Source organism: Macadamia integrifolia, chromosome 2 (assembly GCF_013358625.1).
Source record: "Macadamia integrifolia cultivar HAES 741 chromosome 2, SCU_Mint_v3, whole genome shotgun sequence".
NCBI classification, from domain to species: Eukaryota; Viridiplantae; Streptophyta; class Magnoliopsida; order Proteales; family Proteaceae; genus Macadamia; species Macadamia integrifolia.
Window position 1 is genome coordinate 38,184,126 of NC_056558.1, and position 27,996 is coordinate 38,212,121.

The 27,996-nt window shown below is 37.8% G+C and overlaps 3 protein-coding genes across 4 annotated transcripts in view; 1 reads left to right on the plus strand and 2 right to left on the minus strand.

Moving 5' to 3' along the window:
* The window catches only part of LOC122071947 (2-oxoglutarate-Fe(II) type oxidoreductase hxnY), a 14,883-nt gene extending 13,770 nt beyond the window's left edge, over window positions 1–1,113 (plus strand). Inside the window, exon 11 of the mRNA XM_042636442.1 lies at window positions 832–1,113. Coding sequence (XP_042492376.1) covers window positions 832–922 — 91 coding nt within the window. The 3' untranslated portion in view covers window positions 923–1,113. The remainder of the gene's footprint in view (window positions 1–831) is intronic.
* A 1,393-nt stretch (window positions 1,114–2,506) lies between these two features.
* On the minus strand, window positions 2,507–9,495 carry LOC122069049 (NADP-dependent malic enzyme). 2 transcript variants are annotated; one of them, XM_042632991.1, is made up of 20 exons: window positions 9,430–9,495; window positions 8,363–8,637; window positions 7,142–7,262; window positions 6,947–7,021; window positions 6,685–6,836; window positions 6,488–6,593; window positions 6,281–6,346; window positions 5,917–6,012; window positions 5,744–5,815; window positions 5,522–5,605; window positions 5,335–5,433; window positions 4,313–4,360; window positions 4,171–4,224; window positions 3,966–4,064; window positions 3,776–3,865; window positions 3,613–3,690; window positions 3,418–3,492; window positions 3,223–3,313; window positions 2,888–3,016; window positions 2,507–2,791 (listed from the first exon to the last, which is right to left on the minus strand). In XM_042632991.1, exons 1-20 carry the CDS (start codon window positions 9,478–9,480, stop codon window positions 2,703–2,705), a joined length of 1,950 nt encoding a protein of 649 aa, XP_042488925.1. In that variant the 5' UTR covers window positions 9,481–9,495; the 3' UTR covers window positions 2,507–2,702. The 2 variants fall into 2 exon arrangements, with proteins under 2 accessions (XP_042488925.1, XP_042488933.1); XM_042632999.1 differs by lacking the exon at window positions 9,430–9,495 and adding an exon at window positions 8,977–9,187.
* A 6,130-nt stretch (window positions 9,496–15,625) lies between these two features.
* Window positions 15,626–27,978, minus strand: LOC122091723 (ABC transporter G family member 36-like). The gene is made up of 21 exons (XM_042661835.1): window positions 27,330–27,978; window positions 26,574–26,868; window positions 26,334–26,493; window positions 26,156–26,232; window positions 26,012–26,065; window positions 25,017–25,107; window positions 22,043–22,344; window positions 21,095–21,693; window positions 20,836–20,996; window positions 20,582–20,691; window positions 20,140–20,293; window positions 19,793–19,948; window positions 19,494–19,669; window positions 18,966–19,298; window positions 18,587–18,877; window positions 18,405–18,488; window positions 18,117–18,250; window positions 17,777–18,004; window positions 17,465–17,636; window positions 16,741–16,995; window positions 15,626–16,559 (listed from the first exon to the last, which is right to left on the minus strand). Exons 1-21 carry the CDS (start codon window positions 27,725–27,727, stop codon window positions 16,290–16,292), a joined length of 4,500 nt encoding a protein of 1,499 aa, XP_042517769.1. The 5' UTR covers window positions 27,728–27,978; the 3' UTR covers window positions 15,626–16,289.
* Window positions 27,979–27,996: the final 18 nt, after the last annotated feature.

The following is a 27,996-nucleotide window of genomic DNA, read 5'->3' on the forward strand; positions in this document are numbered from 1 at the left end:
TCACACAAATTTACGTGGTTCGGCCAGATGTGCCTACTTCCATGGTAAGATGAGATCCTGTTTCACTATGAATGGTGAATAGGGTTACAACGCTCGTCCTTACACCCCTCTCAGCTTGCTTACTGAGAAAGAAACCTCACTACAAATATATAGCAGAACCCTATATAGGAAATTTACAAAAATACCCATATGGCCTTAGAAAATTTCTTGGGGCGGCCCCGCATGGACCTGCTGGTTTGTCGAGGCCCCGCCAGTAACAATGATTAACATAGCATGGGATATCCATATCCAGTATGATTACAATCTGTATCTGGATTTGTTTCCTGATAACCCTTTTTGTGCATTTATTCTGTGTCCACACGAACCTGATGCCTCCTTTTTCCAATCTGGAACTCTACACTAGTTTTTGTTCCTGTATTGACTCTAAAATAGGAGTGATAACCGTATGATGGGCTTCCACTAGATGTGGGTCAAACCTTTTGTGGGGCCCACATTTGATCAAAACCCAGCAAACGATTATCACTTGTGTTGCAGAGTGTGCGCCAGGGGGGGCTGCAGAGCTCTTTTATTGCCTCTTTGCAGGAGTTGTCCAATGATTGCTTCCTGCAATGGCCAATGGCCTTCATGTCACATTGGTCAGTTCCTCAGAAGCATTATCTTTGCTAGTCTGTGAACTATTTTACGGTCCATTAAAATTAGTTGATCGATGGAAAAGATCAATTGATTGAATAGTTTGTGCAGCAAAATATCAGTTTATGTATTGAGAATCTTTATAATTAATTCTGAACTAGCGATTGAAAAGATCAATTATTGAATGCTCTGTTATACCAGGTTTCCGCCCGTGAAATGTGAAACATATCTGAGCCAGCGATATAAGGATACTCATGCTGACCTAAGCTTGTACCAGAACCATCAAGATTAGTTGGTGATTATGCAACAGTATAGAGGAAAACATTACACACTGGTAATTCATCCAGAGGCGCATTGCTATGGTATACAGCTCAAATGTTTGTCTTATATAATTTAAAGAAGAGAGGGCCTTTGTTTTTCCTTTCAAACAGGCTATGTAAGATATATTTGAATAAGGAAAGGCCTTTTTTTTCCTTTCAGAAAGGCTATCTTGTTTGTTGGTGGGAGGAGCTGAGATGGACTTGATGCTTTGCAAAGGCTCAAGGATCAATTCCTCATGCTCATGAGTTATTTAGAACTTAGGAGTGTAACGAAGGTGGTGGTGTTCTCTGTCAGAGAGCTTTTTTGATTGTTTATTTAGTTAGACAACCTCATGCTCATCCATGGAAGGAGTTGAAAGTAGAAAGGGTGTGTAGGAAGATAAGGGCAATGCATCCCATTACATTGCAGTGTAACTGGAACATCATTAGAAAAGGCTTTAAGGATGCAATTAGGGGGTGATGATCTCCAACAAATGATATTCCAATAATACTGTAAACTGAGGAGCATGAGCATCATTATTCATAATTTTGGGCCAAACTATTTTAAAGATTTTTAGAGAGCATTTTTGTCTAGGTGATGGGATTGGTGCTATTTCCACATGGGTTGCGAGTAAAATCAAACTATCTATAGTCACTGAATCTTATGGGCTTATAGTTGCAGGGCCCCCAACTCCCCTGGATTGTTACTTCAGCATTGGTGTATAAAAATAAAAAAGCAAAACCTATTATCCACGAGGCAGAAAACACAGTGAAATGTAAAGTAAAAACAATCACGCGATCACAATGCAAATATATACGTAGTTTGGCAAGAAGCACAATCAAATAACTACAACCCAAGGTCATATGTAACGATCCCATATCTATCATAGTGGGGTCTGATCTCACATTGATTACAAAAAAGATTTGATTTAAGTTGATATGGTCTTAAATTCCCTCAACTTATAAGTCGATTTAAAGGGTGAATTCTCTCAAATATCCGATCCATCTTACCAAAAATAAAAAAATCAAAGTAACCAATCCTCTAACCCAACCCTCTTGTGGAAGGAGTAACTCGATGTCAAGAGTAAAACCACTAGAAAATAGCTATCTGCTGAACGAAGGCCTTAGACCAGAGTGGAGTCCCTTGGAAAGGGCTACTTGGTCCAAAGTGGGTCTGGGTCTGGGTCTGGGTCTGCCATGTACGTTGGTTTGCAAGTGTGATGGTATGCTTCAATCCCATATCAATCATATACAGGCTAGTTTTATCAGAGAATAATAATGGGCTGCAATTTCTTTTATACTTAATCGTTACCTAGGGCCATGACTGTTAAGGTTATTAAGACGGAGAAGGATAAAACTGATTGGGATATGAGTCTGCAGGCAGATGGATAGATACCTTCTATATCCATATGAGGAAACTTTCATCCTCTTATATGAAATGACCTCGCTGCTCTCATATGTAAGAAACCGTTCTGCCGCACTCCCCCGTCACTTCCTCAGAGAAGCCTCCCCCTTTTGCAAATTATGACCTTTGATCAATTAAGGCAGTGATATCATCCCACTTCATGAAATCAAAATTGGAACTATAAAAGACCATGATTTATTTCATATAAAGTTATGTGAGACATTTTCAAGCTACAACCTAGAACCAAACAGGAACAAAAGTTACAATACTAACAGGAAACACAAAGGGCAAAATATAGAAGAAAAAAGTACAGAGGGAGGTTGAAAAACAAAGGAGACTACAAGAACTTCAGGGATGTTTCCACCAATTCACCGGTAGTTTCTGTAGGTAGGACTGTACATGCAGCTCTCAGCATACTTGACCAGATTTGCTGGTCGAGGGAGACGGGTTGCTAAACCTACATAAGCAAACATATTGGATATGATTAGTTAAATTCTGGAATGAGGATAGGCAGAGTTTGCACAACCTGATCCAAAAGAGCAAGGAAACTCACCTAGTTCATATGCTTTAGCAGCTACATTTGCAGCAATATGCGCCGATATCTTTCTGATATTAGCAAATGGAGGATAGAGTAGGCCTTTCTCGAAATTCTCCTGTGTCACTTGTGCAGCCAATGCTTCCGCTGTTCCAAGGGGGAAAACACAACAAATGTGCTAACAAGTGACCGTTCATCTAAAGTATATAACAGCGGAAAACAAGGTTTCACATCCAAATGGTCCCAATATTCAACATTTAATCCTACTCAATGAAATTGTAACTTGCACAACCTTATCAATGTTCCAGCCATTAGCAATCAACAAATTTACTACAATCTTTTGGTGTACTTACAGGCTGCCAAAAGCATCTCATCATGCACACGGATTGCACCGGAAATTAACAAACCCAACCCAAGTCCAGGGAAAATGTATGCATTGTTTGACTGAATAATTCGACAGAGAGAAAAAAGTACCAAGTCAGTCCTATAAGGGAGAAAATTTCCATGTAAGGGGTAACCCAAAAGATAAGAAATGAGTAATGTTAGACCTGGCCAGGTACAAAAACTTTCCCATCATATTCAACAGGGTCAAATGGACTCCCACTAGCAAAAATTGCACGGCCCTGCAAATTCAGATTTCAATATTTTATTTACAATATTTCCAACCATCATATGTTTATCTGATAGGATGCAACATTTCTTACTCAGTAAGCAGCATAGAGAGAGAATCTAAATTGTTTTACCTTACTCCATGCATAGGCTTCTTCAGCTGTGCACTCAGACTGTGAGGTTGGGTTTGACAGAGCAAGAATGACAGGTTTCTGCATGGCATGAAGTGTATATCAATGTCAGCTTCTACCACCTGAAGTATAACATGCGAGAGACAGAGAGAGATGGACGAAGTACCTCATTAAAGGATGCCATAGCCTCAACCACCTCCTTCGTAAATGTTTTTCCCACCCCAGAGGTACCAATCAACACAGTTGGCTTGATTGCCTAAGAAAGTAACAACAGACAATGAAGTTAAGATTTTTCTAAACCATCTACCAACACTCACGCACACACTGGGAGGGAGAGAAAGAGAGAGAGTAGTGACCTTGACAGCATCCAGAAGTGTCTTAGCAGGTTCATGCTCATGAGCCCAAGGTTTTTTGAAAAATTGAAGGGACTCCTTTCGAGATCTAACAATCAATCCCTGCACAAGGAACAAAATTACTAGAGAAGTAGAAATGTAAAGTGGAAATAAATGAAGCTAATCAACATTTTAAGCAAGAAGTTGAAAGTTCTGAGTCTTCCATTACCTTTGAGTCCACAAGCCAAATTTTCTTGCGACTCTCTTCCAATGGAGCTTTTGTCTGCAAAGAAGATGAAATGTAAATCTCATTGCATCAAGATGTCTTCCACATAAAAATGATGTACAAGTGTCAGCAGAAAGTTAAACACCTGTTTTGACATCTCAAGAGCTATGAGTTCAGCTATACCAGTACCAGCCTGCAATCACAGGAGGACAGCACTGAGGCATGTTAATAGAACCTTAACATGTATACATGTATCTCGCAATATTGTATCAACATTGTTTGCTAAAGAACCACAGAGACGAGAAATTACAAGAACAATGCATAATAACAAATTAGGCATATTGACGCAAGGCCTCAACTTGGAATCTTGCAAGGCAGAACAAGAATTCAGACAACTGCAGATTAAGCCTGCAAGGCAAGACCATTCCACAGACCCAATTTGAAAAACCTTCAAGCTGGCTATCTAGCTCACATGGGTTCCACAGGATCTTATAACTGGAGAACCTCCATAAGACCTGCAAGATTGTTTAAACTTCCTAGTGTCTGATGAGGTAACATGGGTAGATCACTAAAGAAGCATTTCTTCAACTCCATACAAACTCCTCAGAAACAAGGATGAAAAATAACTCTGGCTGTTCCATTTTGAGTTTATCATGAAGACTCAAAGGGGCATTGTTTGTAGGTGAGACTGCTTCAAAATTTCCTAAAGCAGCAGTAGATAGGGTCTCCTTGTACTTGGGACCCCCCACCACCCCACCCCGGCATTCAGTAGTTTGTCATCATCTCTACTTGTTTCTGCTGTAATTGACAAGACTACCATTAAATATCAAGTTCCTCTTTCAGACCTAAAAACCCTATGCTGAACATGTATCCCTAAATCTCAACCTCAATTAGACAATAATTAACCCAATTTTATTCAACAGTCAGCCTTATTTGTACATAAACTTCGGTCTGAAAATCACTACAGCCTCTTTGGATTGATTTCAGCCTCTGTTGCATCTATATTCAAAGATGAAACAATGACCATTTATCGAAGTGGGAGGCTTCAGTGTGTACAAACAAATCAATCATTTATATTTTTGTACTTACCTGATTGAATGTACCCCCTGGGGGATCAAAATAGTGATCATAATGGAAAATTGGAGGAAAAAAGTAGTGAAGATGTACCTCTCCAGCACCAAAAAATAAGTATGTATGCTCAGCCAAGGTTCCCCCAACTAGCTTCAGTGCTGCAACAAGCCCTGCAAGGACCACTGCTGCTGTTCCCTACAAAGAACAGAAACCGTAGATTAAAGGTTAAACTCGCATCCCAGAGAAACCAATACCATAAATTTAGAAACTTCCTCAGTTTTACCTGTATATCATCATTGAATACAAGATGGGTTGTTCCATATTTTGCAAGCAGCTCAAAGGCATTGTGGTTTGCAAAATCTTCAAACTGTCCAATGCAGAAAAAAAAAAAAATATATATATATATATATATATTGGGTGGTATGGCAGCACAAATAAGATTGAGTCAATCTTCACAAGTTTCACAATCAATTTATTACTCATTGAGACACTGAACAGATGGTACCTGTACGAGGACTTTCTCCCCATACTGCTGCTTAACTGCATACATGAATTCATGTAGAAGTTCGGCATATTCCTACAATCAGGAGGTACAACACCACATTTAGTATAATAAATATACAACCTTAAAACATCCAGTAAGTTTCTCATATTAATTGAGCCAGCAAGTTGTAAGACCTGGCCAGTTGCCCTCTTCTGCCTGAGCCCAATGTAGAACTCATTGTTCAACAACTCCTCATTGTTTGTACCCACGTCAATGGTTATAGGCAAGCACTGCAAATGGAAAATGGAACAAATTTCAATATCTATGACTTGAAAAGAAGATGAGGGATAATGACCAGAAGTTGAAAGATTCTCTGGGTTGGATTAGAGATGCATGTCATCTCCATGTTGGGGCTAGCTTTTTTGGCCACCAACTTGCCAAAGTCAAATCAGATAAATGCAGTTGAATCAAGGACTAGTGTCGTGCATTCACCAACAAAGATTCTAGGTTCAACAGCTGATCAATCTATATAGGCAGTCTTATTATGGAAACGCTTACCGAAGAAGGACGAACACCCCCAAGTGCGGTATACAGAGCAAGTTTGCCAACAGGAATTCCCATCCCCTGATAACATTTCAAATATTGTCATCAATGACTGCCCAGGATCAATCAAAGATACAAGAGCCACAAATGCTTACCCAAATGAAACCACTATATCGGATACTGATAATCATGAATTGAAAAAGAACAGCCTAACTTTATTACCTGGCAACCAAGATCGCCTAGCCCCAAAATCCTCTCACCATCAGTCACAACAATAACTTGGATACTTTTCTCAGGCCAGTTCTTCAACACCTCAAGAATCTTTCCCCTGCAATAATTGACTACTTTGTGATGAATAAGAACAAGCACATTATACATTTGAGCTACAATAGAAAATAGGCATATTTAAATAGCCATACTTCTCTTTCAAGCTGATGTATAGACCCTGTGGACGCCTGAAGATGCTTCCATATTTCTGGCAAGCCTCACCAACAGTTGGTGTGTAAACAACAGGAAGTAATTCCTCAACATTATCAATGAGAAGCTTGTAGAACAGCCTTTCATTCCTTTCCTGTAAACCAGCATAGAATACCCAAATGAAACAGCATTCAAAATCCCGGAGACACCATCAATTGAAACAGACAATACAATAATTAAGCAGGATGCTCAGTGAGTGGCTACCTGAAGATCCATCATAGCCACGTATCTCTGCAATGGGACTTCATAATCACGAAGATTTTTCATTAGCTTCCTCTCCTGATATTTAGAACCGTGCAAAGACACATCTATTAATCAAAGAATGTTTGGACTATGGTTTAGGGAAAAAAAAGATCAATAATTAAAGTCTGAACCACATGACAGCTTTGTTAATGTAACCTGAAGTTCTTGAGTTGCAACTGTTGGCGGGAGAAGGCCACGCAAGTAGTGAGCATCCCTCTCTTTCTCATTGAAGGCAAGCCCTTTGTTGTGGTGTGGATCCCTCAACAAAGTATAACCACTACACGACGAGAGAAAAAATAAATAAAGTTCCGAAAATTCAGCAGAAGAAACAAAATATTGATACCCATAAGTGCAAAGCATATGAAGTTGATTGTCCCAATGATCTGACTCATTGAACAAAACAACATTCCCAACACCAAATCTAACAAAGGAGCTGCAAAATGAACCATCTTAGATGCGTAAGTTGTATTAGCCCTTTTGCTATTGTGTTGACAGGAAACAGTGTTCAGAATAGAGCACCTCCAGGAAGTAAAATTCGTGTTTACTATAAGATGAACTACAAAGAAGTGGGATGCCATTGGGATAGCTCACAGGATGCTGATAGCCATAACTGCAGTGTGTGTGCATTAAAGGGAGGTGCAATATATTAATGAATTAAATGAATTTACTGCAGAGGGAGAGACAAAAATAATAACAGATAAAGGCCAAAAATAGTAGAAAGCAACATTCCAGGGTCACAAATCAAACTGTGCACCCACAAAAATAATTTAACAAAACACAAAAGAAGGACTAAAATTTTAAAATATAAACAATTCATGCTGACTACAAGAAACCATCCCCACCCTGTCAAAAAAAGAAAAGAAATCCAGAAAATTTCAACTGAGCCTCCACAAGATTTGAAAGATAACTCAAAATGGAAAAGAAAGTGCTTGGCTTTTGCCATTTCGTTTGCCCAATACTAGATCCATAAGAAATATATATATAAACAAAAGAAAGAGAGACAAAATAATATGTCAACAAAAATAACTACATAAACAGGTTTTGTTCCTTCCGGTCACATCATATAGATCTATGCAACTCATCCAGAAAGAAAGGAACAATAAAGAGAAAAAGAAAACAGAGAATCCCATATAAACCAGAAAACCACCCTCAAGAACTGTGAGACAGTTCGAATGATGAGGACAATCAAGACACATAATACTAAAAGTTCAACCCAACAAGAAATAGAAAATCCATTACAAATTGAATCACACTAAAGAAATAAAAAAGCATCAGCTTTCAGATTCCACGTATATAATTAGGGAGAGAGAGAGAGAGAGAAGCCCATGAAGAGAATTAGCACAGAAATAAGAAAAGGAGAAGAAATGATAATCTCACCTAGCAACGGAATAGGTCCAAGGGGTGACAAGCTGATCTTCAGTGGCGGAATCCTCACCATAAGTATCCTCAACGCCACCACCGACAGTGGATTTTGGGTCCATATCAAGCACGGAAGCACCGTCCCTAATCTCCTTCATAGTACTCTCCATCACTACCCTAACCTTCCTCTCCCCTGATCGTCCGTTAGAGCTCTGAGCCACCACCACCCCAGCTGACGCTTTTCTCTGCTTATGAGAGACTCTAGATATACCAGATAAACTGGTGGAGTTCTTCTGCTTAGAATCAAGAAAACAAAGATAACCCAACAATTTCTACCAAAAAAAAAAAAGATAACCCAACAACTCCTTTTATACCAAATTTCCAATCATCGAACCCAAACTTGTTTTATATTGAAAATTCAAAAAACCTAAACCCAGAAAATTAGAATATCCTCCTTTCCAAATGTCAACAAAGCAGAAAAACGACGAGGACTTGGGGCCGGCCACCGTATACCAAATGGCAACCAATGACAAAAAGAAGAAGAAAATCATTTCTTCTTTCCCATCTCGTGGTGGGTATAAAATGGGTTTATTAAAAATTAAAATTTAAGAATTGGGTTTAATTAATATTACCGGAAAACCGCTTATCTCCAATGAAATCATGGCGGCCACAGACGAAAGAATTGAAAAAGAAAGGGAATCCAATCCAGTTCCAACTGCTTTTGTTCCTGTTAGGAAAACTGTAGCTAAGAGAGAGAAAACGAGAGGAGACCAGGAGAGAGAGAGTCTTCTCGTGACCCTTCCTTTCCTTTCTTCTCTCTCTCCTTCTTTCTCTCTCTTTCTCTTTCTCTACTTCTCGTATGAGACTGGTTTTATAGGAGATGAGAATTGAAGCAATAATAAAGAACGAAATGATAAGATTCAGACTTTTACGGCTCTGTTAAATGTAATTAACAACAAAACAACGGCTGATGTGATGTTAGATCAAAAGATCAAAAGATCAAAAGATCAAAAGATTCAAAAAACCAAATTGAAAGATCTCATTTTCATTTCGTTTTCAGTATTTAAAGAAAATTTTTTACTAGCCTGAGAGAGTTCCAATTCCAAATTCCAAGCTGGCTCATTCACATCTGACATTTTCACAATTCCTTGATGAACGGGTGGATGCTAGGAGCCACTTTGTTAGGTGTTTCATACATTAATGACCAAATTACCTGTTGAGAAATCCTTACAGGCGTGTGGTGAGTGATGAGTGAAGGTGTTCTCTGCCCTTGGATATGCGTTACACATTGTATCGCACGACAGGGAATCCCCACGCGTAAATGGTGCACACAGACAAGAGGCCGCGTCTCTCTATATTGGCTCGTTGAGAAGCGCGAATGGCTTTTGGGAAGAGAGGGTGGGTAATGGGTTCCCTTTCCCCTGTTTCTTCTTCGTTAGCTTAAGTTCTTGTTCTTCAGCTTTTAAATGGGCGATTCTTAATAAGGGAAATTAATGTTTGGGAGAGGAGAATTATTTAGTTCTTTCTGGTTTCTGCCCATAGTAAGACCAGAGTTGCTCTGCGTTTAGTTTGCTAGAACAATGGCCATGTTCGAAACCCTCTCTCTCTCTCTCTCTCTCGTCTCTGTATAAGCAGCTGATGGCGCCAGCAAGCCAAAGACACACCTAATTTGGCCTCACTCTTTCTTTCTCTCTCTCTCCGCCTCTCTGTAGGAGATGACGACAGCAACTCAACAATTATAATTTGTCGTTTGGCCCCTCTCTCTCTCTCTCATAGACACAATTACGGAATTACCATTCTAATTAATTCCCATTTGGGGATCCGATTATGTTTGATTGCACGGGAAATTAAAAATGAAAGAAGTAAAATTTTTATATTTAAAAAAAAAAAAAATATATATATATATATATATGATCATTACCTTATATAATTATATCGGATTGAATTCCTTTGTGGCATAGTAGGGCATCTAACATGCATTAAATGGCTAAAAACGCTCAAGCATAGAGCTCAAGATAGTCACACATAGCCCAAGATTGAATTTTTCTGTGGCACAACATGACGTCTGGTGCACATCTAATAGTTAGAAACGCTCAGGCACAGAGTCTAAGATGATCGCACGCAACCCAAAGCGTTTCTAGGCATTGGATGCATGCCAAACACTCTGTTGCACCACAAAGGATCCAAGTCCTATAGCCCAAGGTGTTTTTAGGCGTTAGATGCGCACCAGACGCCTTATTGCGCCAAAGAGGATCCAAGTCCGACTATATCATTAACTTTAAAACATTTCATATTTTGTTATAAAATTTCATTTTACTTTGCATCTAAAATCCTTTGCTATAATACGTATAATATATAATCACATTGGATCACATGGGATAATGGTTACAAACATTTCTTTTTTAAATATCAAAATTTTACTTCCCTTCCCTTTAGATTCTCCTTACAACCAAATAGAGCCTAAGCGAACTCTCTCCTTCGGGTTCCTTCCACAATGGTTTTAGATATAAATTCATCTTTAAAAGTTAGCCGTCAACAAGAGGGTACTCAAGTACCGATAAATTTTCACATAGAATTACACATTTTCAATGTAAAATTATTGCTTTAATGTAAAACCCCAACAGTCGACTTGATATTCATCTCTTAAACGATCAGGATGAGGGTAAATGTGTACAAAGAAAAAGGTTAAATATTGGTACTTTTAGGGGAATACAGTCTGTACCCGGTTGATATAGATACCTAAAATCATGCCTCTTCTTCCCGCTCCCTTTTTTCAATATGCAAAAGATAACCCCAACTGTTTCTCATCCCATCAAGTTTTAAGATAGAATATTATCTAAACAACAATAAGAAACAGCTTGGGGTCTCCAGATTAAGGAGGAGATCATGCAGTTTACTCTTGAGTCAACATTAAATTTTAACTAGAACCACTAAAAGCAATTTTTTGGGAAAATTTTATGTAAGCCCTATGGTTATTGAAACTCCCTCCTTCCCACAACTTATTTTTTTACTATGCAATAATAACAACTCGGCCTTTTTCCAATGAGATGAGGTCGGTTACATGGATCTATCAAACAAAAAAACAAAAGGTCGAAGAGAGAAGGGAGGGCGATCAAGAAAAGAAATAAGGCAATACAACATGGATCTTTGTCCTCCAAGCAGTTCTGTATTTTCTGACTCTTGGCTTTATCTCCCTTTATACTGAATCTCGAAAAAAACCCTCTATTGATTGGTTCAACCCATTGACTAGGTTTAACTGAAACCAATAGCATACGGGTCTCCCTCTCTCCCCACTCAAAGAGAGAGAAAGAAGGGAGCTAGGTTCACTTGGACCATGTTAATAATTTGAATCAATTAATTGAGAGTTACTCTAGAGATTTTAAAGTGTCACTGAAGAAAGAGATGTGAAATTTGATTTTTTTTTTTAATAAAAAATAGATAAAATTTAGGGGAGAGAGTTTCAGTATTTACAAGGAAATACAATGCCATGTAGTTCTCCAAGCTTTTGGATTACTTATTGAGCTTGTAATTAATTGGAGAAGATCTTTTTCCATACATATTCTGATGAGGTCTATGAAAGGAATAACTATAACATGCTTTCGCATGCATTTTTCACCATTGCACTACGAGCCAGCCATGCTAAATGATGACATAAAAAAATACATAATCCACTGATTAGATAAAGATGGGCTGAATGACACCTATATAGGAACCTATTGAAATTTTTAATTGTTTTGATCTTATTTTTAAGTTCTTTATCAAATTAAAGATCCTTTGTTTAGACCCACCATCCTGTTGAAAAACTGAATATAACGATTAAATTAAGGTTGTCCTAAGTAGATGTTTGGACATTATTTATTTTATTTTTTTTCCTCTCCAAGTTGAAGGAAAATATTTTTTTTCTTATTAAGAAATAATATTGCTATCTGATGTATCCTTGCGCTCAGACATAAGGATGATAAAAAAGTCATCTTGCCCCCCTCTTGGATACATGTACCCCTTCTTGTTAATTCTAACATTGATGCAATGATCAAGCATCAAGCAGCGATCCCTTGCCTAAAAAAATATGTTCATATTATATTGATCAATCATATTAATATAGGTGTCTTAGTACAACACCTCCTTTCTTGGGTCATATGAAAATTGTCTGTAGTCACTGTATCAATGTGTTCAAATACTCTTAACCGTCTGATAATCACCGCACACCTCACGACTCATCTTAGAGGATTAGACTCCTTTGGACTACCATTGTTAGGTCTCACCTTGACCCCCTTTTATTTTCTTGAGGTGAAGACAGCTGAAACCGGGAATTGAGAAGGTGAGTTTTCGTTTGCATCCACGAAGGCTAGAAATGTCCGTTAACTATGACTGTAGGGGCATTTTTGGTACCTGAAATTAGTACTTCTCCAAATATGAAATATCCCACTTTTCTATTTCGGTTACTAGACTCGTATAAGGTAAAAATCTTATCTACGGCTCTTGTAGCGCCACGTAAGCATTCCGATGAGATTTGATTTATTGAGACGTCGACGGTGTTCTCTCTTACCTTCTTGGTGGGACGCCACGACGCGACGCTGACTTGACGTTGAATTCGGTATTAGGGGAATGCCAAGATATCAATGATGACGTCAGTACGATTAAACACGTAGATCCAATTCTAACACACATGGCGCATCCTAATTTCTTGAAGTTCGATCCCTCCAGTCTGGAGAACTGGACCCCCCCTATATTTGTATTGATTATGTTCTGATCCGAAAACCCCCGTTGGTTGCTTTTACGTGTCGGCAAGAAGTGGTCACCGGGTGGTGGCGATTGATGATTCCTATACAGCACAAGTTAAGGTGGGGCCGGGTTTGGTTTCAGGCTGAGATAAACTTCGATTTTAATTTCAAAATAATGAAATTTCAATGATTGATAAGTGTTCTGAAAATTTATTATTATGTTATATTTTATAATTTTATTTGTGTATTAATCATTTAATCTATTTAATCTATTGATGAATTTTTTTTTTTAATACATAAGGTATAAATGGTGGCAACAAGGTCAGTCAAGTTTAATTCGACTGTGATAAAAATCAGAGTTCAATCATAGTTGGGTTGGATTTTAAGGACCTAGGGTTAGGGTGAAGTTTTAAAAAACCTGGTCATATTTCACCCTTAGTTCCTTTCTATAGACGGTTCTTTCGATGTGGACCGAGTTTGATGTCAATTGGTTTGTTTTTGATTTTATGGTTTAGTTTAGTTTAGTTTAAACTAAATCAAATCAAAATAAAAAACTTTTTAAATTGATTTTTTTTTTTTGTATTCGATTTCATTTAGTTTCGTACATAACCTCATTCTCATATTGACCTTGAAGTAGCAAGACATGAAAGAAGAAATGACCGAAAGTGTAGAATTGCAAAAGAGAATTAAGGAGAGTTGACGGTCAAAGATGAAGGTGAAAATTAGAATCTTAGAACTTGTATTGTAGTCTTTTAGAGTTTAGTATATTTTGGTCCGATTTATATGTGTTAACACTTAATTTGATTTGATTTGATTTGGTTTAAACCTATAATTTTTAGTTTAAAATTGAAATTGAAATGAACCAATGAGAGTTGTGGAGAAATTTTGTATTTCAATGCTTATCCACACACAAGACAATCGATGGTGACAAAAGCCAAAACATCTCACCTTACTTACTTTTATAGAGGAAAGTGACATGTATAATTTCATATTAGATTGCCAAAACGTAAGAAATTATGATACATCATGGATAAAATCTCTCACAAAGGGACATGATGAGACATTTCCTTCTCTCTCCACTTTTAAGAACTATTTAGTTGTGTTTGGTAGCAAGAGAAAAAAAGAAAAGATTCAGTTTTTGAATTTAAAATCCTTATTAGGAATTGTGATTATTTTTTTAAAAAAAAAAAATTACATAAACACAAGAAAACATGAGAAAATACAAAAACTTTTCTCTTCTTTTCTTTTCTTTTCTTCTAATGGTAACTAAACATATATACATTTTTTATTTTTTCACTATTTCATTTATTTTCTTCTCTTTTTCTTTTCTTCTTTTTCAGGAAAAAATTATCTTTTAAGGTGGGTGGAGAGAGAGAATATCCTTGGTCAAGTTTATTGTAGGATGAACAGAAAGAAGTCAATTGATCAACAAATATGACATTTTAATACCCCACTTCTCTTTCATGCAATTCCAATCTACTTTTTATGTTCGTTGGCAATCTCTCTATATACCTCCCAATTTGGTATTGAGATAATAGTATTAACAAAGTCCATATGTAGGAAGCCTTCTCTCTCTCTCTTTTTTTTTTAATCTATAGTGGGTTGAATTTAAGAATAAAAAGGATATAAAATCCAGATTCTCTAGGGTCATTCCATGACAAATCTTCTAACAATCCATCCTCCCTTGGATGATTTGGTTTATCTTCCGTTGACTATTTACTCAAGTTTCTTTTTTCTTCCTTTTTTCGGTCTACAATGGGTTGAATTTAAGCGTATAGAGAATATAAAACCCATCTTCTCTAGGGTCATTTTCTAGGACAAATCTTTCAATAATTCATCCTCCCTTGACAAGTTAGTTTGGCCTCCCTTGACTACTCTCTTTTTTTTTTTCTCTCTCTCTCAAATGACATATTTATCTCTATTATGGGAGAAAAGAGATGAACATAGAGAAACATTAACATATGTTACGCTCCTAAACAGGAAACTCAATCCTCTATCTACGCTCGATCGAAGAGTTCTTCCCAACTCCCCCCCCCCTCTTTTTTTTTAAGGTTGGGAAGAGAAGTAAATAACATGTAGGACCTCTTAATGAACATGGGATTTTTGCCCACCACAACTCAACAGCAACAACCAACTACACTTTCTCTGGCTCTCTTTTCCTCGGTTGTCAATTCATCCTCACTCAAACCACTTTTAGAACAGTCAATGGGTGCCAGTCCCTACATTGGGCAACTTTTTAGTATATATTCTGAGGACAAAGTTTTCCTTCACTAGGTGGCCTTAGGAAAACTTGGTCCATTTCTAATTGCTGCCGCTTTATTATTTGTACTTTTCTTTGGTAGCCTTAGGTTATAAGAAATTTTAAAATCATACCTTCAAATATTTCTAAGCTTAGGTTATAATTCTTCCGTATTTGAGCAGGCGATCAAATCGTCTAGTAGGAAGGAGTGTTTAATAAGAAGAGAGAGTGTGGAGGGATGTTAGGGCATGCACAGAATCTACACATATTGGCTGAATGGAGTTATTTCAATATGGCGGTGAGTAAACAGTACTACAAGAATAACACTAACAATTGTGTTTTGGTCATACACCAAAACAAGCTTTATCCATCAGTTCCAACATAAATCCTGTTTCATAATAACTCAGTTTCATCCTGTTTCATAATAACTCAGTTTCATCTTATCTCATGACTTCAATCACTAACTAATTCTTCTTTATCAATTACATACCAAAACAGTTTTTCAATTGATGTATGGTTGGAATTTCTCTGATGGAACTTATTTATAGAGGTGCATACAAAGAGTGGGATCTAACAACTGATCAGGTTGAACAGTCTGGACCTATGATCATGACTGACTGGCCTTGCTGTTTGATGTGGAAATAAAATTTGAAATTTCACTTGGTATTCAGCTCCTCTTTACACAAAAAGGCACAAAAGGAAAGCTTTCTTCCATGTGGTAAGAAGAAGGAAAAATGGATTACAACCTATACATATACACCTATGAATTCTAACCTCAGATCATCTCCATATGGTAAGAACTAACCTTTTGACTCAGAAATATTTCCTGTTCCCTGATAGATGAATGAGAATCTGAAGCAATTCTGCCAATTCTTTCATGCAGCTTCTTTATGTGTATTGACAAGAATAACTTTGATAAAGAGCCAATCTAGAGGGTTAGGAAGCATTTAGGATCTCTACATATGGCATATTGTTTTCTATAATTCTACCTCTGTTGGAAGTTCAATGCCTTGATGGCATATGCGAATATAAATGCAAAGAAGACTGTGAAACCGACGAGAACTCCTGCAATTGGACCCATAAAATTGGTATCATACCCAAAATGTTCTTCCACATAGGTCTTAATGCTCTGTCTGTTCCCTCCGGACACTTTGATGACTTGCTCCAGGTCTCCATATTGTGACACTATAAGCCCATAAACTGTCCATGCCACTGGGCAAATCCAGTAATACCAGATCCACCACTTTGGAATTCTCTGGAAAATATTGAAACAATCAGGACAAGAAGAAAGGGAAAAAGAATTAAAACAGAATAGTTGAAAGCATGCCAGAGCTCGGTAAACTGTCTCATGTTAAATAAATTAAAACCATTAAAAATCTTAAGAGTTAGCTGTAAATCAATGTAAGCAGAAATACTGATTAGGTAGACCAACTTACTGGTTTGGGGATGAAGAAGCCTGAGAAGAGGTTAAAGAGACCATAGAAAGCAGCTGCAAAAATTGCTGCAACTTGGTGGTTTGGTGTGATGGCCACCGTCATCATTCCATAGTAAGTAAAGTAGAGAAAGGAGAAGAAGCTTATGAAAAAGAACCAAAAGAACTTTACTGCTGTCCATTCGAAGCTGACCATAGCATACACAATAAGCGAGTAATATGTGGTTTGCACAAATACATATGGTATTTCAACGACCACCTGCATCACAGTAGATATGGTATTACTTTTAATGGTGATTTTATTAACTAACTAAATTCTGAGATGGGACATTTTGTAGGATTGATTAGTCAACTTGGATTTAGAAGCGGGCCTCAGCACAATGGTAAGGTTGCTCCATTGCGAAAGTCGCAGGTTCGAGTTGGGAAATAGCCTCTCCAAGAACCAATGTAAGGCTGCGTATATTATGACCCTCCCAGACCCCGCAGTGGCAGGAGCCTCGTGCCCTGGGTACACCCTATTTTATTAGTTAACTTGACTTTAAGTTCTGGATGGGATTCATTGAGAGTAATTGGAGATCAAAGTCCAATTAACAAAATCAAAAAACTGAATTACAAGTCTAGCATCCAACTTCTAGTGGTAGTTTGGTTTGACAAACATGAGTCTTGACTTATGCAAGATAAAAAAGGACTTCGCCAATTCCTATTACTTCCTAAAATCCCTTACTCACCTGTGCAATAGCATATGGTAAGGCAGAGTACATCCCAGCAGCTCGTTCTCGATAGAATACTGTTCTTTCAATGGCAACAACTGGTTGTACTGTTGAGCAATTGCTGATTCCAGCAAAAAGGATGGCCGCATACATGGCTCCAATAATCACGGTTAAGTCTGTTGAACTCTCCCTGAACCATAGGCAAAAACAAGATTTTAGGCTGCCTGTTCAAGTTATGGTCAGGTGTAAGGTTAACATTGAGCTACTATGACTGATGAAGCAGCTGTTGATCAAGTCCCTTGTGTAGTTGTCTAGGAGGATGGCACTGACCTTTTAGAACCAACCTTCCAGAAGGTTGTCCCAATCATAAAGGCACAAGCAAAGGTGAAGATAAATCTGACAAGGTTGTAATCTGGGCTTCTCCAATAAGTCCACCACTGCTTCCAAAGGCAAGATTTGAACTGCTCCCATGTTGACTGAGAATATTTAGTAGGAAAATAGATATCTTTTGCTGCAGGGGCTGGGGTGCTCAGATCCTTAACTAACCCCTTGTTTCGCCTGGTAATGATGGCAAGATAGCATTTACCATATCAGGTCTGCACAATTAACAATTTCCAAAGTGGATAATAATTAACTTTTTTAGTAACAGAGGACATTGGTTTCTACTTACATACACAAAGGTGATGATTTGTAGTACTCAGAAAAATCAATTCCAAGCCGAACTTCAGTGGAGATAGAGCTTGCTTCCAGCATCCATGCTGCAGGATTGACGTTCTCTTTGATTCTTGGGACCCCAGGAATAGCCTGAAAAAGATTAAATCAGCACCAGAGAGAATTTGATCAAATTTTCTCCTTTATTCATGCTATTACTTCCATTACTGCTGTACTAATCTTTTTGGCACAACTGTGTGCCAAAATAACTGTTTCTAATAAAAGGAAACTTGATGATAAGAAATACCTCAAAGTACTCGATAATCTTTTGAGAATTTCGACCCAAAGGTCCAGCATAGATTATTTGTCCTCCTCTTTTCATCAGTAGCAGCTGGTGCATAACACCATATTAATATATCACTTCACCATGATGTGCATGTAAGAGAGAGAGAGAGAGAGAGAGTCAGAGAGATATTAGATAATTGTTACCTCATCAAAAGCTTCAAAGATATCGATGCTAGGTTGATGAATCGTGCAGACAACTGTTCTGCCAGTGTCAACTGTGTTCCTCACAGTTCTCATGACAATAGCAGCTGCCCTTGCATCAAGTCCTGATGTTGGTTCATCCATAAAAATGATTGAAGGATTAGCAACAAGCTCCACAGCAATTGTCAACCTCTTCCGTTGTTCAGTTGACAAACCAGTAATCCCTGGAAGCCCCACTATAGCATCCCTGAGGTTGTCAAGTTCTACTAGTTCCATCACTTCATCCACAAATATCTGAAAGAGATTTCAGCCCAGAAGTATTTTAGCACCTGCATCTCTACATTAAAATACTTCATAGCCAGAAATAAGACTGTAATATTACCATCTTTTCCTCTTTGCTGATTTCTTTTGGGAGACGGAGGAAAGCAGAGTAGATCAGGGATTCCCTAACAGTGACTTGGGGGGAGTGGATGTCATTCTGTTCGCAGTAACCCGATATTCTTGCAAAGGTTTCTTGCTTCTTAGGGAAACCTGAGATTCTGATATCACCTTCAATGTATCCACCTGTCTTTCTGCCTGCAAGAACATCCATCAATGTTGTCTTCCCAGCCCCACTAACTCCCATCAATGCAGTGAGGACGCCGGGCCTAAATGCCCCTGTCACTTCCCTAAGTAACTGGAGTCTATCTTCTGTCACCCCTTGATCCTTCATTTCCTGTTAAAAATCAATTATTCAGTTAACCTGTTGTTAGCCATCTCAATTTTCTATAGTCACGTCTGAGTTCATTCTATGATGACACTCTATAACTGTCTTTCATTGCATAAAATACTGATTAGTAGGATCTCTCGCAAAGATTCAAGTCTAAAAGTAGAAGTTGAAGAAGAAAGAAAACGGAAGAAAAGGTCTAACCTGAGGCATGTCAACATAGTAATTCACATTGTCAAAAGACATCGCTTGAGATGCGAATGGAAGAACCATTCCCCTCTTGGGGGCAACACGATTTGCTGCTTCAAGGGCTAAATCAGCATTTCTGCTAAGTTCATTAGCATTGGTTCGACTACTCATTCGTCGGATTGCCATTTCTCCTGAAACATTCCAAGTCCATGTCAAGAACTCTATAATCATTTTATTAGTCATTCTGTATTGAGCTCTGCATTTTGTTAGAAACCTAGCTACAAATATGGGTCCTCCATTGCCACATTTCTTACTTGTGTTGTTTCCATCTGCCGTTGATAAAGGTTGAGGGGGTGTTTCACGCTTCGACCTTCTTGTTATGATCCTTGGTTCTTGTTTTGATTCTTCTTGGCTCTCCTCCATCTCATGGGCTGCTTCTTCGGATATAATTGCTTGTGGTCTTTCAAGAGCTATTATTAGTTATCAGAAAAAGAAAACAACAGGTGATTAATACATCAACTCAAAAGAGATTAAGTAGGGAAATGAGTTCGTAACTCATTGGAGGTTATTCTCGAAACTGTTTCTAACAACCTCCATATGAAAAAATTAACAAAAAGGAAAGAAGTATAATTTCCCAGTTAGAATGGAACTGAACACTTACGGTTTAGGTACATAAGTGCAAGGGTGAAAAGAACATTGAAGAGTATTGTGAACCCTAAAAGGGCAGCACTCCCAATCCAAAACCAGTTTCTCTCGGTGAAGACATCAAAGTTCTCCATCACAGCAATACCCAATCTTGTAATATTGTCAGAAGCCTGTCATAGAGAATTGAAGTCTTGTATTTGTAAGAGAGAGATTTTTCCGGACCAAGAAAATAAGGCATGGTTTTGTGGAGTAGATCCTCTGCAGCTTTTCTCTATCCTGCCCTTGTAGCAGCCAATTCAAGGGAGGGAAGGAGAAAGCACAGTGAGTCCCACTGCAATTAGTACGTGGCAATCTTCCACCCTTATTTTGGTGTCCCATAAAATGCAACTAAGAGAAACAATGAATCAAATCTTGTTGTATGTGAGGGAGGAACAAGAAACAAACAATTGTAAACATACCAATTTGTTCATCCACCTTGGAGCAAACATCTCATTCACAACAACAGCATTATAACTGTATGAAAGAGGTGAAATCCAGTAGCCCCAGACCCACCACTTGGGAATTTGTCCTGTAACAGAGAAACACTACCTTTTCAGTATCATATAACAGTAGTAAAGAACAGGGTCTTCATTATCTGAGTTTAAAGAACAACTGCAAAGACAATAGTAGCCTAATTAAGCAAAGGGAAAAAACGAAAAAAGAAAATGCTGACCTCGAGGGAGGATGAAACCACCAAACAAGAACACAACGAGGAGCATCATTGCTCCACCTGTGTTGGCAATGGTCATAGTCCTGCACACTCCAGCTGTGAGCCTAAAGAGCCCCGCAGCCATTTGTTGGACCAAAAAAACCAGAAGTAGTTGCTTGAAAAACCTTCAAATGGAAAGGGTGATCATAGAATTATTCAGATTAGTTGAAGCTGAAGGAGAACATGTATAGGGAAACTAGGTATAGTTGAGAATTGAGATTACCTGCTAGCCTCTGGAGCGAAACCAATTGTATAGTAAGAAATGACCATCCAAATAACGGATTCAAGGATGGAAATAGGGATTCTAATGAGAAAATTTGGAAGGGTAAAGACCCAAGTCGGATGGAAGAGGAGGTCTCGGTGTTTATACAATACAGGAAGCCTTGAAATGGTGATGGTGAGCTCTGCGAAGCCATTAAACATATTGATTACCACAGCATATATAAGTGCACCTGCATAGACAGAGGCATCGTCTTCGTTGGAGGTGTGCATTTTGGTTCTCAAGAACACAGTCGATGCGATTAAGGCGACGATGATGATCTGAACAGACTTGAAGATGTAGACGAAAGAGTTTCTCTTGAGAAGAAGCCATTCTTTGTCGAAGGAGGTTCTGAGAAGCTCCATTTTTGAAACGGAATACTTGTTCCTCACCAGTGCCGCCTTGTGGCTCCTGCTCTTGTCGAATGGTACTGAGAGCTCGTTCTCCAGGTGAACTCCGCCATGGAAGCTCTTGAAACGGTTTACAAATTCTCTGACCGATACGTACCGGTACGGCTTGGTCTTGTCGGCCCAATACTGCTCTTGATCCTTCTTTGAGGTTACCTGCAATGCAAATACATGCACTAAGATGGTTTTCACTATGGACCCAGTTTACGTCAACATGGCAGGGCAAAATTGTCCAAAAAGTGACACCCCTAAGTCAGGGTTCAAAGTATCGGTATCGTTTGATCTCAGCCGTATCAGTTGATCCATATCAGTATCGCTGGTACCCAACACCGGTGCAGAGTATTGGTCCGTTCTAAGGGCAAAATTGTCCAATAAGTGGATATTTTTATTTTCAAAAAACGAGGACAAAATCGTCCGGTGATTTAAATCACTGCCCTATAAGTGAAAGAATAGAAGTGCATGATTCCATGGCTCACGATCTATTAAGTGAAATTGCTCCTTTTACCTCTTGGAGGAAATCAGCTGTTCCTTTTCTCTGTGGACACTTAAAGCCACAGATTTCGAAGAATTCAAGGACTTGCTCTCGTGGGCCCTGATACACGATCTGACCCTCGGATAGAAGGATGATATCATCAAAGAGATCGAACGTCTCTGGAGCAGGTTGCAGTAGGGACATGAGAATGGTGGCCTGGCTGAGGTGGACGATCTGCTGCAAGCATTTGGTTATCTGATACGTGGTGGAGCTGTCTAGACCCGTTGATATCTCATCCATGAACAGAGTCTTTGTGGGCCCTACGATCATCTCTCCTGCATCAACAAACATTTTGTCAAGCCTCATTATATATGTATAATTAATAACCATGTAATTGGGTTAGGTCTGAATTATAAAACTCAGTCCAACCTACTATGGCCCAAACGCAGTTGATCCAACTCCCTACGTGGTTTTAAAAATTGGATCCGAGTGGATTGATATTGGTTGAGACCAATCTCCGATCTTGACCAACCTGATACTAATCCATTGGCAAGGTATAAGGGTAAAATTGTTTTTTTCGAAAGAAGGTAAATCTGTCCAATTAAGATTGATATCCATAGAGATCAATCCCGAGTTTTAAAACCTTGACTTCCTTGTGTACAGTCAGTGCGAACGGGTAAGTCAAGTTTCATAGTTAGACTTTAATTAAATCGTCTAACCTAGTGATACAAAATAGTGGCTTTCCCAAGTTCACGTTTTTTTAGTTGTATATTGTACATAATGGAAGAAAAAATATCCTAGTCAATTGTGTGATTACTTTTCTGACGAATCACTGCCCCATTTGTTTTGTTGTAAAATTTTTGGTGCAAATGATATTGTATATGAAATCCTTTCCCTGTGTCCAATATTATGATTGGTGGATCCCGTGATTTACTGAAAATGGAATGCATATCCAATCCTCTCTTTTTCTTACCATGTAAAAATTTCTTACTTTCTTATCAAAAGAAAATAAAAAATTCTTACCTTTTAATGTATTTGTTTATATTTTATGATAAAACAAACAGTGAAATTTTTTCTTTTTTCATCGTTTTACATAACGCAGTTGGTGAGCAACGAATTTGGTACGAGCTTTAAACTTGAACGTCTTAAGTTCGACTGCCATTAGGCACACTTTGGGCCACTCAAACGGAATATTTAGTACTCTTCACTGTTTTCAGTGAAAATTGAATGGTTCACACCAAAGGGGAGAAACACCTTTGTTATAGAAGTAAGTTTTTCTTCACCCATGATGAAGAGAAAATCTATTCATAGATGGTTTATGTAACGCTATGATTGAATTTTCAGTTGATCATTAATTCTCAAGCACCCCTTATTGTTCATTGTTCAAAATAACATTTCTTTAATCAAATCAAACAATCAGACGATGTGGGTAATGGGATTCTCTTCACCATTTGTGGAGAGAAAACTGAGTCTTTCCTGTTATTTTCCTTTTGCGTGAAATCTTGTGCTTAACACTACAATAACCAAAATACTGAGGGACCTCCTAGATTTACATCAAGTTAGTTAGTGACTTTTGGGAATACTAGGTTGGGAGTTGGAGTGTCAAACCATTGGTTCAATGCTTCAACTCCCATCCCCATTTGTAATTGGGACCTTCAATAAAATTTGAAGGATTGAAGCCTGAAGGAGGAGTTAACCCCCATAATGAGAGACTTACAAAAGTCAAAAACTGCAAGTCTTGATCAATTATGGTCACCAAAAAAATTCAATACATGAACTAACAGTGAAATGGGAAAATGTGTGTAGATCTTCTTAATGTGAGAGAGTCACTATATTTCTTCCTATATGACTCACTTACCAACATTTTTCTCTATTCTCAATCAGAAATGAAGAATTGTACCATAACAGTACCATAACATGTAAAGTCCTACAAGCACCTATTGAAGAAAAATAAGTTTTCCTTTTACCCAAAAAAGTTCCATAAATATGTGAGGAAAATAAGATTAGAGAAAGTTGGTGGGGTGCTAAAAGGTCTAGTCAAAATATTCATTGAAGTCTAACTGAAAGTCTAAAAAATAGAACAAATATCAGCGGGCAATGAACGTTATCTTTTATGACAAGATTGGGAGGTTCGTGAAAGTATTCATTGATGACATTGTGATCAAGTTTGAAAAAGAGCATTTGATTGATGTCAGTCGCATTTTCAAACAAATGAGAAAATATAAGCTGAAAATGAATCGTTTGAAGTGTGCATGTCCGTCCAAGAACGACCATTACACCACAGACACTTGGATGGGCATGCCTCCTATTATTTTTGTGGCGTAGGGTCGTTCTCGAATAGAAAAACACTTGGCCGGAAGAAATATACTAGGTAATCAATGTGTCCAATCATGGTATTGTCATGCTTGAGAAAGAAACCCTTGAATAGCTAGAGCTTAAAAGGGGGTGGAAACATGGTTTCAAATATTGGCATATACCGATCCATAGCAAAGGTAAAATCATCTAAAAATCAATTTTTCATCCAATATGGGCTGATCCGGCATGTTTGTATCAATATCAACTAATAACAATACTAATATTTAAAACCATTGGTGGGAAGGGAGATGGTTCCGTATGGAGAATAGGACTAAATTATTAAGAAGAGGGTCCTCAAAAAGATAGCATGAAAAGAATCTATGCCAAAGACATTATGATAGTGTGAAGAATGATATCATTCATGTAAGACCTACAAAGTCAGAGTAAAAGAGAGAGAATAATAAAGATCACTCTGCATATGTAAGAGGCCATGTGCCAGAGAGAAATAGTATTCTCCTGTGTGACCATTCTTTTCCCAAATTTTTATTAGGGTTAGTGACAAGTGCTTTCCAAACTCTAACCAATAAATGAACTTCATAGCCAAAATAAACCCAAAAAAGTTCTCAAAAAGCATAGGAAGAAAGAATGAGTGAACTGTGAAGAACGAATCAACCAGACCAAGTAAGAGGAGAAGAAATAAAACTGTACTAACCAGTGGTCACTCGTTTCTTCTGTCCACCAGATATTCCTCTCTGCATCTGATCCCCGACAATCGTGTCTTGACATATATCAAGCCCCAATATCTGTTTAAAGTCCAACAAAGATTAGAAATGCTTTGATCGTACAATTTCTTTTGTTTAATATGATGTGGATAGGTAGATCCTAAAGTCTCTTATTCACATGTAAAATATCCAATCATATCAAAAGGTTTCACCTTCAGAGAAACTATATCATACCATATTTTGATAATTTAATCTTTTATTTGTATCGTATTATTGACCTGGTATCGGTCAAATATCGATATTGTTATCAGTGTCAGACGATACGTTACCAATACCTAATCCCCTAGTTGTGGCAAAGTAGTTCACCAACCCAATGTCAATTACCCAAATGTACAAATGCCTAAAACTTTGCTATCTCTGGTCAGTAGGGTCTCACCATCTACATGTCCAGTTGAACTTCATCCTTCTCTGCAGATACTAATCCATTACAGAACTGACAAATTCAAAGGGACCCATTTGATTTCCCTAAATCAAAACTATTAGGATATCAGATGCTTAAGAAGGGGGGAAAATAAAAAACTACTCAGTATTCACTATGTTTCACTCATCAACGAAAACTATCAAACACCGAACATTTGTCATGAAGTAAGCCCCTCTCTTTCTGTGGAGGATAAATATTTGTGTTGCCGATTCTTTATAGGAGATGTTCTTATGATGCGTCTTTTACTACTATTTTACCTTTTTCTCTTATCTTCATTTTAACCTCTTTTGTGTTTCTTTATTTTTTATATTTTCATATTGAATTACCTTCTTCTCTTATCTTCATTTTAACCTCTTTTGTGTTTCTTTATTTTTTTATTTTCATATCAAATCAGGTAACCGACCCCATTTAGTTGGGATAAAGTTATGACACACTCTCTCTCTCAACTTGCCCTAATTAATTTTAAAAAATAAAGTAAAATAAAATTTTGAGTTTCTAACTTACCCTGAGAGTGTAGTCTGTGATCAAGCTGTTCTCAATTCCCTTCATTGCAGTTGCCTGTGAAAAACACATTCAAAATGGTAAAATAAAGCATAAATGTGTAAAAACAAAGAGAAGGAAACCTGTGGTTATTTTATGTTTAATTACCTTCATGAAAAGGTCCACTTCAGCCTCAGGGTATATGCCTGCAGCCTTCTCTCTCCTTGCAAGCTCTGTCAGGAGCTCTGTAATAGAATGATCAATTTTAACCCTTCTTAGCCATAGAAGATTAAGATTAATGGATAAGAGAATTTAAGAGAATAAGTGTAATTTTTTGTTTAATTACCATATCTTGATCCAACCCCTTGGCATCTCGCTGAGAAATCTAGTGTTTCTCTCACAGTCATTTCTCCCATGTGAATATCATTCTGGCTAATATAAGCAGAGGTCTTTTGAGGCACAAATTCATCAAGTCTATACCCATTATATGTGATTTTCCCTTTAACCTGAAAACCCAGATAAGAAATCATCATTAACTGAGCTCAGATGCTCCAAAAATGGAGTTTTTTGGATTACCCTTTACTACCTTCAAGCTTGGGTCTAGCTTTCCTGCAAGTGCCAATAACAGAGTTGTCTTCCCAGAGGATGGAGGACCTAACAGAAGTGCCATTCTTGAAGGCTTTATAATTCCTGAAACATCTTTTAAGATAGTGAGCTTTGTTGTTTTGGCAAGTTTGATCCCTAGTAAGCCTAGAGCTGATTCTGCAAGATTCAGAGCAGCATTTGGGAGTGTAGGAAGAGCTCTGCTTCCAATGTAGCAATCTGCATCTACTGTTAAGTGTTCAAATCTAACTTCTACTGTTGGAAGCTCAATCCCAACCCTGCAACCAGAATTAAATAAATAAAATTTAATTTACAACTAGAAACCTAACCCATTTGAGTTGGATTAATTTTTCAGGGGGATTTCTTATGATAACTGTAATATACAGAACTCAAGTTCAATAAGACTTTAAAGCTCTGAAAGATCAAATAGATCATGAGTTTATGTGGAAGCAGCTGAAGCTTCAACTTCTTTTTAATGGAAATATTATTAAAACAGAGCTGATTCATGGACACTGAAGACATTCATGAAAATTCTAAGATATCTACTAAAATTATGAGAAGAAAAAGATAGAACATGTTCAATTGATCTCAACTTTCTCATTTTCTATTTACTTCTTCTACTGCAAGCTCTGTTCAGTTGAGAATTGAGATTAAAAGTTTAAAAAGAGAGCTATTTTAAGAAACTCTGTTTTACTCTGAAACAAGAACAGATACTGAAATGCTTTTTTTTTTTCATTACCTGTCTATTCGGTTCTTAAGTTTGCGTAAGAACTTCTCATTATCTTCCTCTGCAACCTTAAAGATCCTCTCAATGAAATCTTGGCGATCATTCATGTCAAGCTTCCTTACATCAACCTCCTTGTGGAAAAATTTGCTGCCTTGGTCTTCATGATCATTCTCCACAAATGACTTCATGATGGAGGTTCTGAGGCGATCATAGGTGGGAAGTTTCTCCAGAGCAGCCCATCTGAGAGCTTCTTCATCATCGTCAACATGCCAATTTCTCCTAGACCTCGAGGAGCTCACAAACACATCCTCCACTCCCCAATTGCTCTTGCTCATGGTCCTGCTTATGCTCCTACTCAGGTTCTGACTTGTTTGCCTTCCAGAACCCCAGGCCCTATCTGGTTGATCCATTTTCTTCTACAAACTAACCCAAAAACAAAATTGAAAAACGGAGGAAGTTGGGAATGCAACTGAAGTGGAGAAAGAAAGAACTGGTTTTTTGTGATTTGGGACTTGGGAATGGGAGTTTTTAATAAAAGGTGCAAACTTTCATGAATTTCAAAGTTGGTTTCTGTAACTTGTTCTTCAACAACCCTATAAGAAAGCTCTCCTCTCAAGTTTCCTTTTGAAGGAAAAGAAAGGAGTTTGGAGACGAAAGAACACAGAACTGTGAAGGGATG